Source organism: Hipposideros armiger, unplaced genomic scaffold, assembly GCF_001890085.2.
Source record: "Hipposideros armiger isolate ML-2016 unplaced genomic scaffold, ASM189008v1 scaffold_321, whole genome shotgun sequence".
Classification (NCBI taxonomy): Eukaryota; Metazoa; Chordata; class Mammalia; order Chiroptera; family Hipposideridae; genus Hipposideros; species Hipposideros armiger.
The window spans coordinates 2062943-2078469 of record NW_017731671.1 but is presented as its reverse complement, the minus strand read 5'-3'; the positions used below and the strand labels follow the sequence as shown (position 1 = coordinate 2078469).

Sequence of the window (15527 nt, the reverse complement as noted above, 5' to 3'; positions counted from 1 at the left end):
TTGAGTATCCAGACCCCTCGTTTAACTGTCCACTTGTATCCCTGTCCCATGCTATCACTTGTTTCTTCCAGTCTCTCTAGGGTTCTTTGATGACATTCTCATCCCCCCAGAATCGCTGCAGCAGCCAGCCAAGTTGTATCCTCCCCAGTTAAAGCGGGTCACAGAGGCGCTCAGGCCTCACTCCTGGGGGTGGCCCTGGTCCTGTGACCGGATGCTGTGGCCTCCATGCCCAGCCCTCCCTCCTGCACTTAGGCCTGTGCTTCCCACACTGGCCTGGTGTCCACGTGCCTGGGCCTCTCTGGGCCGTCAGGTCTGGTTGTGTAGGTTGTACACAGTAGGCAGGGTACTTCCACTTCCGGTTCACTTGGCTTAGATGGTCCCTGCAGGAATCATCTCCAAGATCATGTCCCTTGAGAGGTTTGCCTTGACTGGCTCACCTCCTCTCCTCCCTGGTCTGCAAGTGGCGGCATCAGCATTTGAGGGCGTGACTGTGAGGGTCCTGGCATGGTTGCTTCCCTCTGCTGGTCTCTCCCATTGTCCCTGTCCCAGCCCTGAGCCTGCCGCACTGGAACTGTCTGTTTCTGTGCATCCTCACCGCAGCTACTCACTGGGAGGGGCCCCATCCTATCACGACTGTACCCAGAATGCCCAGCACAGGACCTGGCACACGGGAGGCGAGGCAGGACCCGCTGCCGGGGCTGCAGCTAGAGAGCAGCGTGGCTCCCCAGTGTGGGCTCTACAGCGACCAGGGGCCGCCCTCGCTGGTTTGGCAGATGGCTCTGGCTGGGCCTGCGCAGGACTGGGGGCAGGGTCTATGGGATTCCAGAACTTGTCAGAAAGCCTGGCCCAGCCGGGCTTATTTTCTCTACAGCTGTGAGCCCTCAGGCATGTGACCTCCCATCCCAACAACGTCCTTTTGAAAACTGGGAAAGGCCTCCTGCTGCCTGCTGGTCAGTGTCACAAGGTGTGGCTGGAAAGGAATGTGGGATCGCACAGGTGGCCTTAGCTAATACCAGAGGGCCAGCCTGGTGTGTGTGTGCTGTTGTATTCCCTCTGCATGGCCCTGTGAGGGTGGGCCTTGCTGCTCCAGTCCGCTTTACTGATGGGGCCCCTGAGGCCCTGAGGGGCTGGGGCTGACCCCCGGTCATAGCTGGCGGGTAGTGGAGCTGATGTCTGCACTTGGCAGTGGGCCTCTGAGAGGACCTATAGGCGGAGTCAGACCCAGCAGGGAGGGGAGCCTGGGCAGCAAGAGGCCGTGGCGAGGCCGTGGCATTCCCATCTTGAGGCAAACGCATGCTCTGCTCTCGAGCCTCCTTCCTGCTTTCATGACCTGAGGAAACCTGTGGGTGCCTGGCCAGGGCCCCCGTGGTCCCAGCCTGGGTCTTCTACGGCCCAGACCTGGCCCAACCTCACTTCTTGCACATGGAGCTGGGCCTGCTTTTCCTGACTTCCCATCCAAAGTGATTGGATTTTGCCGAGGGGTGGGCGCTGTGGGAAGAACCCCCAGTCCTCAGGAGCTCCCCCATGGCCTGGCTTTTGCCTTGACCTGGGTCCCACCCAGCGACGACGCAGAGCAGGTGTGGGTGTGGGAGTACGAGACAGAGGAAGGAGCACACGACCTGTACATGGACACCGGGGAGGAGATCCGCTTCCGGGTGGTGGACGAGAGCTTTGTGGACACGTCCCCCAGCGGGCCCAGCTCGGCCGAGGCCGCCTCTTCCAGTGAGGAGCTGCCAAAGAAGGAGGCTCCGTACACACTTGTGGTGAGATGTCCTGATGTGCTGCCGAAACCATGGGGACAGTGATGGGAGAACCCAGCTGCGGGAGGGCAGGGCCCCTCCTTGCCTGTTGACGTGGGTTCCACTCCTAGAACCCCGTCCCAGGTCAGGGTGCAGGTCCTTGCTGTGTGATCTGGGGCAGTTGGTTCTCCCTGGGACCCTCCTTGTGGTGAGGGGATAAAGCTGCCAAGGCTGTTGTGGAGGGTGGGTGAGTCACACTTCTGCCCAAAAGAGAGGGACAGAACCCAATCTGGATGACAAGGCGGCTGCTAATGGGCCTAAGGACGAAGAAACTGAGGAGGGAGCTTGGGAGCCAGTCAAAGCCCCAAGAGCAAGGGTGTGGCTCCAGGGCGGGGTGACCCTCAGGGCTGCTCCACCAAACCCAGTGCCACCTGACGTGGTGGGGAGGCTGCGAGCCGCCAGCTCCGACTGGGGTTCCTTTTGTCTTTTACTCTTATGAACTCAGTGACACACGACAAAAGGGGGGCTTTGGGGCCTCCTAGTAGGGTTTTCTGGTGTAATGTGGGCTGCAGGTTATTCACTTTGGAGGCAGTTGTGTGCCAGAAACGGGTGGCCCAGGACATCCCCCACACATACATTTGGTGGCTGAGGCTCAGGGTCACTAGGGAGGCCCTTCTGGCAGTACGAGACCACAGGTGGCTCTGGAGGGCATGCTCAGGACTGGCCTGGGGGTGAGGGAGGGTACCTGACCCTGCTGAGGCCTTGGGGCCAAGACGGGAACCTGGCTGTGTGCTCACGTGTGCCAGCTGCGTGCCCAGCACAAAGCGCTCCTTTTGCCTCCTGAGTTGGCTCACGCCCCGCAGGTGGATGAAATGTACCTGTTCTCTCCCCTGGCAGGGATCCATTAGTGAGCCGGGCCTGGGCCTTCTCTCCTGGTGGACGAGCAGCTAGCCCGGGGCCTGCCAGCAGACCTGCCCAGTCCGCAGACCCTGCCCCAGGCCTCCGAAAGGTGCCGTGAAGACAGCAGCAGCCCCGCAGCTGCCAAGGAACAGCCTGTGCCCCAAGGAGCTGGACGGCGGGAGCCAGGAGTGCCCTGCCAGCTTGCCCCCTCCCCCGCCACGTTGGCCTTGCTCCTCTTCCTCAAGTCCTGCTCTTAGTGACACAGCAAAGACATTTAATAAACAATGGCAGCACCGGTTGAGGAGCCACTCCTGTCTCAATGGCCGTCGTCATGACCTAAGGTCACCGGGTTGCCACAGCTGGGGTAGCATGTCCTTCCTCCCTCCGAATCACTTGTGACGATGCCCTCCCCCAAATGGCAGGACTTGACACAGAGCAGAGCGAGAGGCTGGCCTGGGGTGGCTGCCCCTTGCTGAGAAGAGTGTTAAGGTAGCATCTTTCTTCCCACTGACTAGCCTGTGGGCTTTGCTGGCCCAGGGTGAGGGCTGGTGGCCAGCTGTCACTCAGACCTTGGCCACACCGGGAACACCCTGTGGGTCTGCTGCAGACCCCAGAACCAGCATGAAGGCCAGCACCCCATTGCTGATTCAGCAGAATGGCACTGCCAGGTTCCTCCTGCCCTTTTATTCACTTCTGCTGAGACCAGTACCCTGGTTCCCTAGTCAGTCTTGTCTTGGTGAAGGGGCCCCCTTCAGAATGGCGCCTGCCCTGGCCTCTGGCTCACACATGGCACCAGAGCATGTGCCAGCAGGGTGGCTCCAGGAGGGGGGAGCAGCTGCGGAATGGTGCCTACCGCTGCCTCGTGCCGAGGGGCGGGGGACGGTGTGCCTTGTGGACTAGCTATGACCTTGGACAGGGTGGCCTGTGTGGAAGAGGGGGGCTGAGCCCACCTGTTTGGAGGACTGAATCAATGCCCAGAGAAAGGGGAGCCCCCCCCCCCCCCCGCAGGAGGCTCCATGTTGGGCCCAGCTCCCGGCCTACCAGGAAGCTGCTGGGATTGGGGGCGGTGGGGGGTAGGGGAGACTGCCCTGTAGGCAGAGGTGAGTTAGGGCAGGGAAGGGGCTAAGCTGTGGGAAATCAGCCAGCCCACGTCTCCTTCGCTGCAGTGTTGGGTCCAGCTGTGGTGTGGTTATCGAGGACCTCCACCAACTTTGATGACAAGACACCTCTGAACCCTGGAGTTGATACCACCACAGACACCACCATTCACACAGGAAGTCAATGAATGTGGGTTCTTATTTTCCTTGCAAGAGCAAAAGGTTCTTTAAAATCCTTCAGCCACCAGTGAAATCATCAGACAGGAGAAAATCTTTAGATGAGAGTCTTGTCATCAAAAATAAATAGTTGCATGGAGTGCTCAAGATCTGAACCAAACTAAAAACGGGAAAGCCGGGGGCCGAAACATTTTAAGAACCCCCACAACCATACCATGGGTCACTCCATGGGCTGAAGGAGGGGAGGGCAAGAGGCTTGGCCACACCATGTCAGAGCTGGAAGTCATGGCTGATCGGCTCAGATCTGGTTCTGATGACATGCAGAACCACGGGTGACACCAGAACTGGGTCTGAGGAGCAAGGCGCTGGGCCTACTTCTGCAGCTCCTTCATTCTGTTCAGCGCACTGCCAGCGCGGAACCACTCGATCTGGGTCTCGTTGAAGGTGTGGTTCAGGAGGATGGTCTCCTGGGTCCCGTTGGGATGCTTGATGACGCATTTCAGGGGCTGCAAGGGAGGAAGCAGGTGTGGGTGGAGTGGCTCTTAGGAACACAGCCCCCCGCCCCCCATTCTGCTGAGCTTCAGCAGGCTGGGCACCACCCTGAGGCCTGGGGGCCAGCAGGTGGCTGTGGTAAGACTTGAATGGCACAACTCCCGGGGCCAAGAGGGTCCTGCTGGGCATGAGGTGTTGGCCTGTGAGTGCCAGGCCTGGGCTAATGAGTGAATAGCAGGAGGGCCTGAGCTGACTCCACCCTCTTCTCTGAGAAGGCACTTCCTTCCTTCTGGGGTTGCCTAGAGAACTTAAGGGCCCTCCCAGCTAGAACAAAGGCTCATGGGAAGAGGTGCAAGGTGGCTGTCCCCTATTCCTCCCCTCAGCAGGGCCTTGGGGGAGATGGGTCTGCCAGCCCACCCTCCTTCCGTGGCCCCTGACCTTGCCGGGGGCAAAGTCCTTCAGGCCCTGGATGGTCAGCTTGTCCACAGGGTGAATCTTATTGTAGTCGGCTGGGTCAGCGAAGGTGAGGGGCAGCAGGCCCTGCTTCTTCAGGTTGGTTTCTGGAAGGCAGAGGTTGTACTCAGTCCACAGTGGGCAGGGCCCCATCCTTCTCTGCAGAAACCTCACCAGCCCAGAATGCTTCCTGTTTTCTAAGTCCAATGCGGCTCTGGGAGACACCCCAGCCCTACCACCTGGGGATAAACCTGGGGCAGTAACTAAAAGGCCCAGATCGGCAGCACTCCCAGTGACAAGGTGCCTTCGCTAGGACCCACACAAGTGAGCACTGGCGCCTCTCTCCATAAGGCCTTCCTTGTAGACATTCACCAGCAAGCAGGACAAACCACATGCCCTGGATGGGTCCACAAGTTTGGAAGCCAGACCAGCGCTTGCCTGAGATGGGAAGCTGTGGGCGTCAGCACATCTGATGGAAAGAGGCTGGTGGGCGTGGAAAACAGGAGCTGTGGGCACAGCCAGGAAACCTAGCACATGACTCCAGGCCCAACTCAGCCACTGGCAGGCTGGGTGACCTTGGGCTGCCAGTGAAGGGAAGTAGGCGGGGCTGGGTCCCAGCCCCAGCTCACCATGGATCCTGGCGAAGCTCTTGGTGATGATGGCCCGGCCCCCAAGGTGGCGTGGTTCCAGGGCTGCGTGCTCCCGGCTTGAGCCCTCACCATAGTTCTCATCTCCAATCACCACCCACCGGATGCCATGTTTCTGTCAGGAAAGGGAAGTGAGAGATGAGGGACAAGAGGGCACGGCCCCACCCACCTGGCCCTTGGGCTCTGAGGCTCACAGATGAAGAGGCCAGAGAGGCCCCTCCTCCCCAGCCAAGGGCAGGTGAAGGCAGATGAATCGGGTCCAAACCAGGCCCTGTCTGCAGTGGGCAACAGGAGGTGCAACCCACCTATCGGTGCCCAGCACGGAGGCCAGGGCGGAGAGCCATGGTGGAGCAAAAACCAGAGCAGTGGATGCCACTGGAGGTGACAGGACTGCTTCCATGGCACCGGGACAACAGCAAAGCTATTGGTGTGGGCTCCTGGGTGGAGAACACCCCTTCCTTGGACCACCTACTCTGCCCCACCCAGCCACCAGGAGGTGCAAGACGACCCCCACCAACTGCCCCACCTTGTAGTAGCGGGCAGTGTCAGGGACAGGACCAAACTCCTGGGTGACGGCATTGCGCACAGAGTTGGCCTTGCCGTTTTCGATGTTGATGGCACCAATGAGCAGGTTGTTGGAGATGTTGTCCAGGTGCCCACGGAACTTGAGCCAGGGGCCGGCAGCTGAGATGTGGTCAGTGGTGCACTTCCCTTTGACCTTGGGTAGGTGAGCAGAGAGGACAGAGGTTGGGGCGTGGCCCTTGAGTCGTGGATGAAGGGAGAAGCCCTCTGGAGGCAGGCCGCAGGCCCCTGTGGCCGGGACCCAGGAAGGGTGACGAGAATCAAGTGCAGCACACATGGTCTGCAGTCCTGGCATTGTCACACTCTGACCAAAAGGGCTCAGATCAGGCCATCACCCACCCCTCAACGGCCTTGGGAGTGAGATCTCCAGGACAGCACACTCAAACGGGACAGAGGCTAGAATGCGCGGATGGATGGGTCTGCTCATTCACACTTCAGGCCTAGGCCCCCAGTAAGATGCCCAGATGGTTAAGATTGGCTACAGACATGCTGGACAGAAGAGCCCGGGGATGTGTCTGGGTCCTGGGTGGTAACTGATCAGTTTCATCTATCACGTGGGCTTAATACTGGCTGTGTCACTGCCTGGAGACCTGTTAGTAAACACCATAAATTCATGTCCGACATGGGTCTGACATGACAAAGGCTTGTGTCTGTCTGCTCAGCTCCCAAACAGGCCACACCACTAATGCCCAACTGTGGGACCAGAGCAATCAGTGGCTTCTGGAGTGGAGACCTGCTGTGCTGGGTCACGTGTGCCCTTCTTGCCCTCCCTGCGTTCCCACCCACACCCAATGGAGGTGGCCCTTACCAGCTGCAGCCAGATGGCCAAGAGCCCCAGACAGCAGCTGGCCAGATCCAGCTCTGCCTGGCACAGGGGAGCAAAGAAGGGGACCCTGGGCTACAGATGCCCTTGCTTCTCTGAGGCCAAGCCTCCCTTCCTGCCCCCCCACCTTAACCTTGCCCTTGTCCTCCCCTGGGCCCATGGCTTTCCTGCTGGTCAGGGAAGGTTGCGCTGGCAGGCTGGGGCTGTTGGCCTTGTCTCCGTGTTGCTGACCTTGATAAGAATTTGCAGGTCCTCCAGGTCTTTGCCATCCCACTTGTCAAAAGGTTCCAGAAGCTGCAGCCGCTGGCTGGTGGGGCTCACATCTACCCGCTGCCCACTGCTGTCCTTGGGAGGGTGCTGGTAGGTGTCCTGCCCAGGGTCGAACTCCTGCAGCAGGGGACAGGGGCATGTTGGATGCCATGTCTCACAGAAGGCAAACTCCCCCATGCCCCAAGCCTTTCCCTCCCAGTGATTAGCGCTGCTTCACTCTCACTAACGGTGCTACCCCGGCCTGCCCAGGACAGGTGCAGCTGAGATGCCCAGGTGTTGGGAAGGAAGCGGATTGGCCACAGAGCAGCCGGCAGTGGCCTGAGGGCCCAGGCTGAGGCTGGCTCGCAGCGGCTCACCGCTCGGGGAAGCTCATCGGCATCCGGGGCCTCCAGCTTGAACTTCTTGCCGTCCTTGCCTGTCAGGAAGTCGGTCTCTGGGTTGAACTTGAGGGTGCCAGCAATGGCCAGGGCTGTGACAATCTGAAATGGAGGGGGACAGTTTGTTGGTTAACACCAAACACCACTCCATCTCCCACCCCAGCCGAAGCCTAGATCACAACTGAGAACAAAGCTCAGGGAATTTCCAAGGTGTCCACAGAGGCCAGAGGTGCAGGAATCTCTCTGGGACCCCAGGCCATCGGGCCTGCAGAGGACCGCTGAACCCAGGGCAATCTGGCCTCTACTGCTTCCCACTGGACCCACCTCAGCACCCACCTCGGGGGCAGGGCGAGCACTGCTGGCCTCTACCCTCACAGGTGTGCCACCCTGGACCAAGAGAGGCCCCGGCACAAAAATGCTGCTGTGACGAAAACGCTCCTAAATGGGTAACACTAGAAGATGGAAGGGCCACTCTTCACTCATTTTTAGCAAACAAACATATTTCTGGAACACTCATTTAAAAAATCAAGTCAAGAAAGACTGGCTGTGTGCCGACAATGGCTAAGACTGACTGAATTCCCACTAAGTGCCCTCTACATTCGTCATAACAAGGCCCCTTCCCGGCTCACACAGGGCCAGGGCTTTCTGCACTTGCTCGTGTAACCCTGACAGGATCCTGATCCTGGGGCGCAGAAAAGGAACGTGACTTGGTCAAGCCAGTATGGGTGGTAATTCCAAAGCTCCTGACCACAACTGTACTAAACAAGCACCTGACTGCTGGGATGTGAGGGGGCCATGCAGGGGCCACTGAAAGCATGAAACTTGGGGCTGGTGAGGCCTGTGGCTCTTGGTTTCTGCTCCCATAACCCCTTGCTCTGCAATGCCAACCCTCCCACAGCAGGCCCCATGGGGTCAGACGCAGGCTAGGGCCTGGCTGGGCAGTCTCACCTCTGGGGATGTGACAAAGGCATGGGTCTCGGGGTTGGCGTCGTTGCGACCTGTGAAGTTCCTGTTGTAGGAGGTGACGATTGTGTTCTTCTCCCCCTTCTTGATGTCCTTCCTGCCAGGTCAGAGGGGACAGGGTTAGGGATGTCTGGCCTTGTCACCTGGCCCATCCTGCCTGGCTGATGAGAGAAGGGGTAATGGAAAGACCTTGAAACAAGCCTCATCTGTGGGACTCACGCAGACAGAGCAGGAGGGAACCTCAGGGATGACTGAGGTTCATGTGAAGACACACGTTAAAAGGCAAAGCCTGACTTTCCTGCCCCGGGGCCACTGCCTCCTTTCAAATGGCTCCGTGGGAGGCTCCGCTGAGTCCATTAGGACGAGGCCTCGCTGGCTTCTTCCCACCAGCTGAGGCTTCAGTCCTGCTGTGGGGCTTTTCCTCTCTACCTCCAGCCCAGTTTGCCAGTCCACCCTGGAAGTCGTCTAACGTGCAACAGTCCCTGAAGCTATAGTCAATTCTCCACACCCAGTAACGTCTCCCTGCAACATCTGGGGCTCCACACCCCTGGACATGAGGGGCTGTCCTCTCACCTGTCCCACTGGCCAATGCAGGGGCCACAGGCATTGGCCAGGACGATGCCGCCCACATCCCTCAGGATCTGTGCCTGCAGCAGATAGAGGAGGACAGGGAATCGTCAGGGGCAGGCCAGTGGCTGATGGCAAAGGGTGGTTCAGCCTCCTGGCGGGTGAAGAGCTGTCCTGGAATCCTGGGGCAGCTGCAGGTCCCGGTACCAGCCCCAGCCGACAAGGCTGCGGCTTGTCCTGTCCTGAAGCCACATTACTCAGTGGTGGGGTGGGGGCGCTGGGGTAGGGGCATGTGGGCACTCACATAGCCATCCCGTTCAATGGTGGCACGGATCTGCTCAGAGCCTGGTGTGATGGTGAACTGGGACTTGCACTTGAGTCCATGCGACAGCGCCTGTTTGGCCACGGCTGCTGAACGCCCCATGTCCTCATAGCTGGAGTTGGTGCAGCTACCGATCAGACCTAGTGCATGTGGGTGGTAGGGTCAGGGGTCAGGAGCAGACAGTGACTAGAGGTCCCCACCTGACCTCGTCAAGAGTTCACCAACTGTGCTGGGCCAGGGGCTGTGCTTAACAGAGACAAGCTAGAAGAAACCTAACAGTGAAGGACAGACTACTTATGACCCAGCCATTTAAGGGAAGACAATGTGGCCACTGAACATGACACTGAGCACATATGGTGGTAGTGTCGGCCATTCTTACAATAATATAACATGCAAGTGTTCCCACGTGAGAGGGCTCACACTAAAATATGAACAGTGACCACTGCTGAGGGCTCTCAGGAGATGCTAATTTTTTTCTTTTAGACTTTCTAGAACTCTCTGGATTTTTTACTGGTTTATAATCGGGAAAAAGTTCTTTTTAAAAAAGTCTATCAAGGTTATTAAAAATGTCAAAGACTGAGTGACATCACAGACATCAAGAATCTCTCTTAGCAATCCAGCGATTTATTTTCTAATTATTATATTAAACCACCAAAGATTTTTTTTTAATTTGCTTCAACTACTAAGGGCGAACCCATTACACAGCACTTAATGCCAGGCTTTCATAGAGACACTTTTATTTAGTCGTCCTAAGAACTTGAACGAGTATGATTGTCTCCCCGCTTTCCAGATGGGGAGCTGAGGCACAGGGAGGTGAAGGGACTTGTTCACGGTCACCCAGCTATGAAGTGGCAGAGTTAGATGTGAACCCAGGCCACCTGGCTCCAGGGTCCACACTCCCACAGCCACACTATACTGTGACAATGGCAAGGGCTAGTGACACTGATGTGCCAATGTGTCTGTATATATAAAGCATGTAAAGTGAAGTCAGGCATTGTGGGTGATGTGATGAAATGTTGGTAAAATAGAAAGGTATACATTGATATATGCATGTACACAGAAATGCAGAATCCCTCTCAGAGCTGGTTTCTGGTTGGGAGGCTGAGATTAGGGGTGTTTTACAATGAGCATATATTTCTTGTAAACCAAAAAAAAGTAATTTTTTGAAAAAGCCATAAAGAAACGATTTCAAAAAGTGCCTGGTGCATTTAGGAAGTGCCCCATGGTGGGCACAGGCTTGGTCCACAGCCCTGGGCAGACCCACGAGCCCTAAGGCCTGTTAACTCGACGAGGTAGAAAGTGCTTACCCACTCGGATGTCCACAGGCCAGCCTTCCTTCTCTGCCACGGTGCCCACTTCTGCCACAGGGTGAGCCAGGTCGGGGGTAAAGGGCCCATTGATGTGTGGCTTCAGCTGAACAAAGACACGGGGAGCAGAAAGAGAACAATTTTTGGAGTATGGACAGCCTCTTCTTCAGAGGCTGCCTGGCTCCCACTCACCAAGTCCCTACAGAGGGCCTAGGGGGCCAACTACTGTTCTTAAGGTTCAAAGCTCATCCCAGGAAACACCCAAGCAGTAGGCACTGTCCATGCACAGCTCCTGGGATCCCGCTGGCCCTGCCAGGCTCATATTCTCTCGTCTGCAGATAGAGAGCTGACGTGACTTGCTCAAGGTCACATAGCTAGGAGATGGCAGAGGCATGGGATGAATCAGGGTTGTCAGCTTCCCAAGTCCATTATTTCCCATACTATGCTGCTTTTGGAATTTTAGGACAAAATGAACGTAAGGCCAGATGCTTTACCTGTGATAATACTTACCAAGAAATGTGAAGCATTTAGCAAAGTGCTTCTACAAAAGCACTTTGAAAAGCACTTGGTAAGTGTCAGCAAATATTATGACATGAGTTAGCTCCTTCGGTTCCCATGACTGCCTTAGGCTTCACCCATGGTGAAGTAAGGCCCACTGAGGTTGACTTAACTTGCCCAAGGTCACAGACTTAAGTGGAAGAGGCAGGATTTGAACTCATGCTGACCGGCCTCGGGGCCAAAACCCTCGACCTATACTTTGTTGCTTCTGTTCCTGCTGCAAGGCCTTTCCTCTGCAGGTCTCAGGGTGCCAAACCCTGCTCGGGCCTGGGAACCTCAGGCCTTTCCCTCTGAACCCTGACAACCAAGCAAACCCTAGGATGAAATCTTGGCTTCTGCTAAAGCTGAGGAGGGGCAAACTGACCTGGTTCCTCAATCACCAGCCACACCACCTCACTCTCCCCTTGGCCATACATCCTGCCACCCCTCTCACCCCACTGTAGCCTGATTCAGGCAGCAGTTTGCAGGGGTATTGGGGAACCAGGGGCCCGAGAACCCTGCTAGTATGCAGGTGAGGAGCCTCCCTGACCCTGCCCAGGGCCCACTAGAAGCCCCAGATGGGGCCTGAACTCCCCACCATCAGAAACTCCTTGGACCCAATTCCCTTCCTCACCTCGTTGAGGTTAATTTCAACCAGTTGGTCATAATGGCAGCCAGGGTCGGGTACCAAGTGATCCCTGAATTCATCAGCGAGCTTGGCAATGTCTGAAATCAACGAGGGAGGGAGACGGAAGCGTGTGAAACAAACGGGCATGAGACCTCATCCATCCATCCGAGCCAGTTACCTGACACCTGGCAAACACCAGGCCCTGGGCACTGATGGCAAAGAAACAAAACAAACAGCACAGGACATCGTCTCCGCCCTCAAGGAGCTTGCAATCCAGCTAAGGAGCTACCAGTGATCCAGAAGTGACGATACCATACAACAGACATACACACAGGAACACAGGGACACATAGGGGAAGCACTGACTAAGGTTCAGGATCAGGGAAGGCTTCCTGGAGATGAGAAGAGCTGAGTTTTGAAGTTACTTGGTAATGGAAGGGAGGGACGGGCCTTCCAGGGAGCATGCCGTGTGTGCAGAGCTTGGCAGTGAACAGACAAGCTCTCCCCATGGCCCCCTGGCGTCTGGCTCTACCAATCATCCCGGCTCACCTCCCTTCAGAGGCTCCAAAGATCCCTCCCACAGGCCCCATTTCCAACTCCGCGCTTCCGAGAAGCCAAGCTAGAACCTCAGGGAAGTTGTAAGGGAGGCTGGGAAAGCGGTTCTTGTTCCAAATGTTTTCCTCCTCCCTTTGTTAGGGCAGGAATTATAAACAGAAGCAGATCCGTGTCATTTCCAGAACTTCCTGTAGGGGACCCGGCCAAGAAGATGAGACACTCAGCCACCCTCTCAGGTGAAACTAAATTCCATTTCTGAGGCAGGCATGCCGCAAACTCAGATGCCAGGCTCTTCGAGAAGCTGATGAGAGCTAGACACCCTACTCTGAAACAGTAACACATACAACCCCATACACTTTTGGGGGCTTTTCAGAGCCTCTGAAGCCAGTCTGGAGGCACGGGGTTGAGGACCCCTGCTCTGAAGGGGACGGTGTGGCTCCTGCCAGTCCAGCCCACCGCCCTGCCCCTGGCTCACCTGCCCGGCCTGTCTTGCTCAGGTATTTCTGCATCCTGTGGTTGTAAGGAAACACTGACGTGGTGGCCCCGATCTCTGCGCCCATGTTGCAGATTGTTGCCATGCCTGCAGGGAAACAGCCCGTGAATCCCACATCTTCATACCCAGCAGCGGGCATCACTTCTGTCCTCACTCACATGGCCACCTAGGGGCCAGCGGGCAGACTCCTCCCTTGTGGCCCAGGGTTAAAACTGGGGCCAGAACTCAGTACCCCGGCTCTCAGAGCGGCCGCTGGTCAAGGGAAGCGAACACAAGATTCAGCCCCTACAAGCCGAGTTCTAGTTCTGGACCTGGCTGGCCTGCTCAGTGACTAGACGGCCATGTGTGCTAAAGGCTGACCTGGCCAGACTGCCCTGTTGTTACTGTGTTCACTTGGCAGGTGAGGGAACTGGCTCAGAGGTCCAAGGTCAGACCATAAAGTAAATGCAGGTATGACACTCGGGTCCAGGCCCGCCTGCCCTCAGCCATACCATGGTACTGTGTGGAAATGTTTCTGGCTCCCAGGTTTTCTAGCATAAGACAGGAACGACGTCCACGGTCCGGACCGCAGAGCCCCACGCAGAACTGGTGGGACTTACAGATGTCCTGACTGCTATCAGGACATCGGGCTCACGGGGTTGCTGGGACAGAGGTTTTGGGTTTGTTATCAACTTCCTAACTGAGCAGTCAAAGGCGGTAAGGGCTACCTGTAAGTGTGGGCCCTCCATCACTGGAGAGGTACAAGGGCCAGCTGAACAGTAGCTCTGGGGAAGTCTGAACCGGACCATGTCTAAGGCTCATTCCAAATCTCCTTGGCTTTCTGAGGGCCCAGGGCATTGAGGCCAGGTCACCAGGAGTGATGAGCAGGAAGGGGCTGGTTCCTACCTGGCCTTGGAGGCTAACAGGTGATAGGTAATGTAATCCAAGGGAAGTGAGGCTCCAACTCCAGCCAGAGGAAGATGTGGGAACAGGGCTGCTTTGGATGAAGCCCTGGCTAACCCCCATTCCTGCCATCACCTCCATTCTCTCTGGAATTCTCTGGATCACTCCAGGAAGCCCAGGGTCATGGCCAGAGCCCAGCAGCAGAAGTAGGCTCGGCCCCTAACTCTGTGCTCATAGGGGAGTTCCCTGCCCCCCACTGAGGGACCTAGATCTCCTCCTCTGTTTAATGGGGGATCTGGACTAACCACTTCCCCTCTGCCTCTAAGTGTCCATCCTAAGTCCCCAAACCGACTGAACAGATTCTCAGGGGAAGCCCATTCACTGATTCCACGGCTCAGCTCCAGGCCCCAGCAGGCCCCGAGCAAGCTGAGGGCCACGTCACGTGGCCACCTTCCTCACCAGTGCAGGAGATGGAGTCTACACCAGGCCCGTGGTACTCCACAATAGCGCCTGTGCCACCTTTCACTGTGAGGATACCCGCCACCTTTAAGATCACATCTTTGGGTGAGGTCCAACCGGAGAGTGCGCCTGTCAGCTTCACACCAATCACCTGAACAGGTGGGGCAAGATAGCAATCATAGATGCTGTGAGCCATGCGTCACGTTCCAACCAGGACTCTTCCTACCTGCTGGACTTCCCGTTTCTACTTATTTAGCTCCGCCTCCCTCCCCAAGAGGTTTGAGGCTGACCTACTCGCTCACCCCTTTTGGGTTCCACCACTCCCATTCATCCCCACCAAATGCCCCCCTGCAGCCACCCCTGATTGAGCCCTTCCCTACCCCTCACCTTGGGGCACTTCAGCTCCCAGGGGATCCCAGCCATGACGTCCACTGCATCAGCACCCCCAACTCCAATGCAGATGCCCCCCAGGCCACCGCCATTGGGAGTGTGGGAATCAGTGCCAATCAGAAGAACCCCAGGATATGCATAGTTTTCCAGAATGATCTGAAAAAGAATCCAAGATCTTAAGCTGGGTCATTCTCAGGCGCTTCTCCAGGACGGGGACACCCCAGTGGGGCCTGGAAGAACCAGAGGCTTAGGAAGCAGGTGGCCTGGCCTCGTGGAGAGCTCTGATAGTTCCTGACTGGGCTTGTAAGTGTCTCCCTACACCTCACTTCCCTCATTTGTTAGCACAATAAGAACGCCCACACCATCTCGACCCCAGGAGCCACAGCAAGAACCAGATGAACTGCGATACAAGAATGCGTCTTGTGACAGGCCTGGGGACAAGCGTGACCACTGAAAGGTGCTCCTGACGACAGTCCCTGCCTCGTGTGGTGGACATGTGGCGTGTGCCCATCTATCTGGCTTCTCATCGGGGCAGACCATTCTTTCATGACCTGGCTCCAGCCCCCAGAGGAATCACAGGGGCCCCAACGGGAGCACCGGCCATGAGCACTGTACTGCTGAGCTGGAAAGGAGAGGCGAGGCTTCCCAACGCCAGCGCGCTGGGGGTGGCTCTGAGAACTGCAGTGGCTGGCTGAAGGGAAATGACAATTTGCCTCATCACCCTTCCCATTTCACAGCATTCCCTTCACTAAGACACTTCTCCTACCGTGTTTTCCCAAAAATAAGCCCTAGCATGTTTTAGGATGCTCGTAATACAAGCCCTACCCCAAACATAAGCCCCAGTTAAGATCGGCAGGCAGATATGACT

General features: G+C 56.9%; 2 protein-coding genes across 4 annotated transcripts in view; one reads left to right on the top strand and one right to left on the bottom strand.

Moving 5' to 3' along the window:
- Positions 1 to 15527, top strand: part of POLR3H (RNA polymerase III subunit H) — a 34625-nt gene that overhangs the window by 8710 nt on the left and 10388 nt on the right. The window contains exons 3-5 of one of the 3 annotated variants that reach the window (XM_019660552.1): positions 72 to 135; positions 1562 to 1763; positions 2637 to 2943. The exons of the other annotated variants lie outside the window; for them this stretch is intronic. Coding sequence (XP_019516097.1) covers positions 72 to 135; positions 1562 to 1763; positions 2637 to 2690 — 320 coding nt within the window. The 3' untranslated portion in view covers positions 2691 to 2943. Of the gene's footprint in view, positions 1 to 71; positions 136 to 1561; positions 1764 to 2636; positions 2944 to 15527 lie in introns of those variants that run through there. 3 annotated transcript variants of the gene reach the window in all.
- ACO2 (aconitase 2) overlaps positions 3917 to 15527 on the bottom strand; it is a 41509-nt gene continuing 29898 nt past the window's right edge. The window contains exons 5-18 of the mRNA XM_019660549.1: positions 14657 to 14815; positions 14270 to 14420; positions 12911 to 13015; positions 11888 to 11979; positions 10717 to 10822; positions 9392 to 9549; positions 9094 to 9167; positions 8506 to 8617; positions 7537 to 7659; positions 7142 to 7297; positions 6032 to 6223; positions 5488 to 5620; positions 4844 to 4965; positions 3917 to 4419 (exon numbers count right to left, since the gene is read on the bottom strand). Coding sequence (XP_019516094.1) covers positions 4285 to 4419; positions 4844 to 4965; positions 5488 to 5620; positions 6032 to 6223; positions 7142 to 7297; positions 7537 to 7659; positions 8506 to 8617; positions 9094 to 9167; positions 9392 to 9549; positions 10717 to 10822; positions 11888 to 11979; positions 12911 to 13015; positions 14270 to 14420; positions 14657 to 14815 — 1818 coding nt within the window. The 3' untranslated portion in view covers positions 3917 to 4284. The remainder of the gene's footprint in view (positions 4420 to 4843; positions 4966 to 5487; positions 5621 to 6031; positions 6224 to 7141; positions 7298 to 7536; positions 7660 to 8505; positions 8618 to 9093; positions 9168 to 9391; positions 9550 to 10716; positions 10823 to 11887; positions 11980 to 12910; positions 13016 to 14269; positions 14421 to 14656; positions 14816 to 15527) is intronic.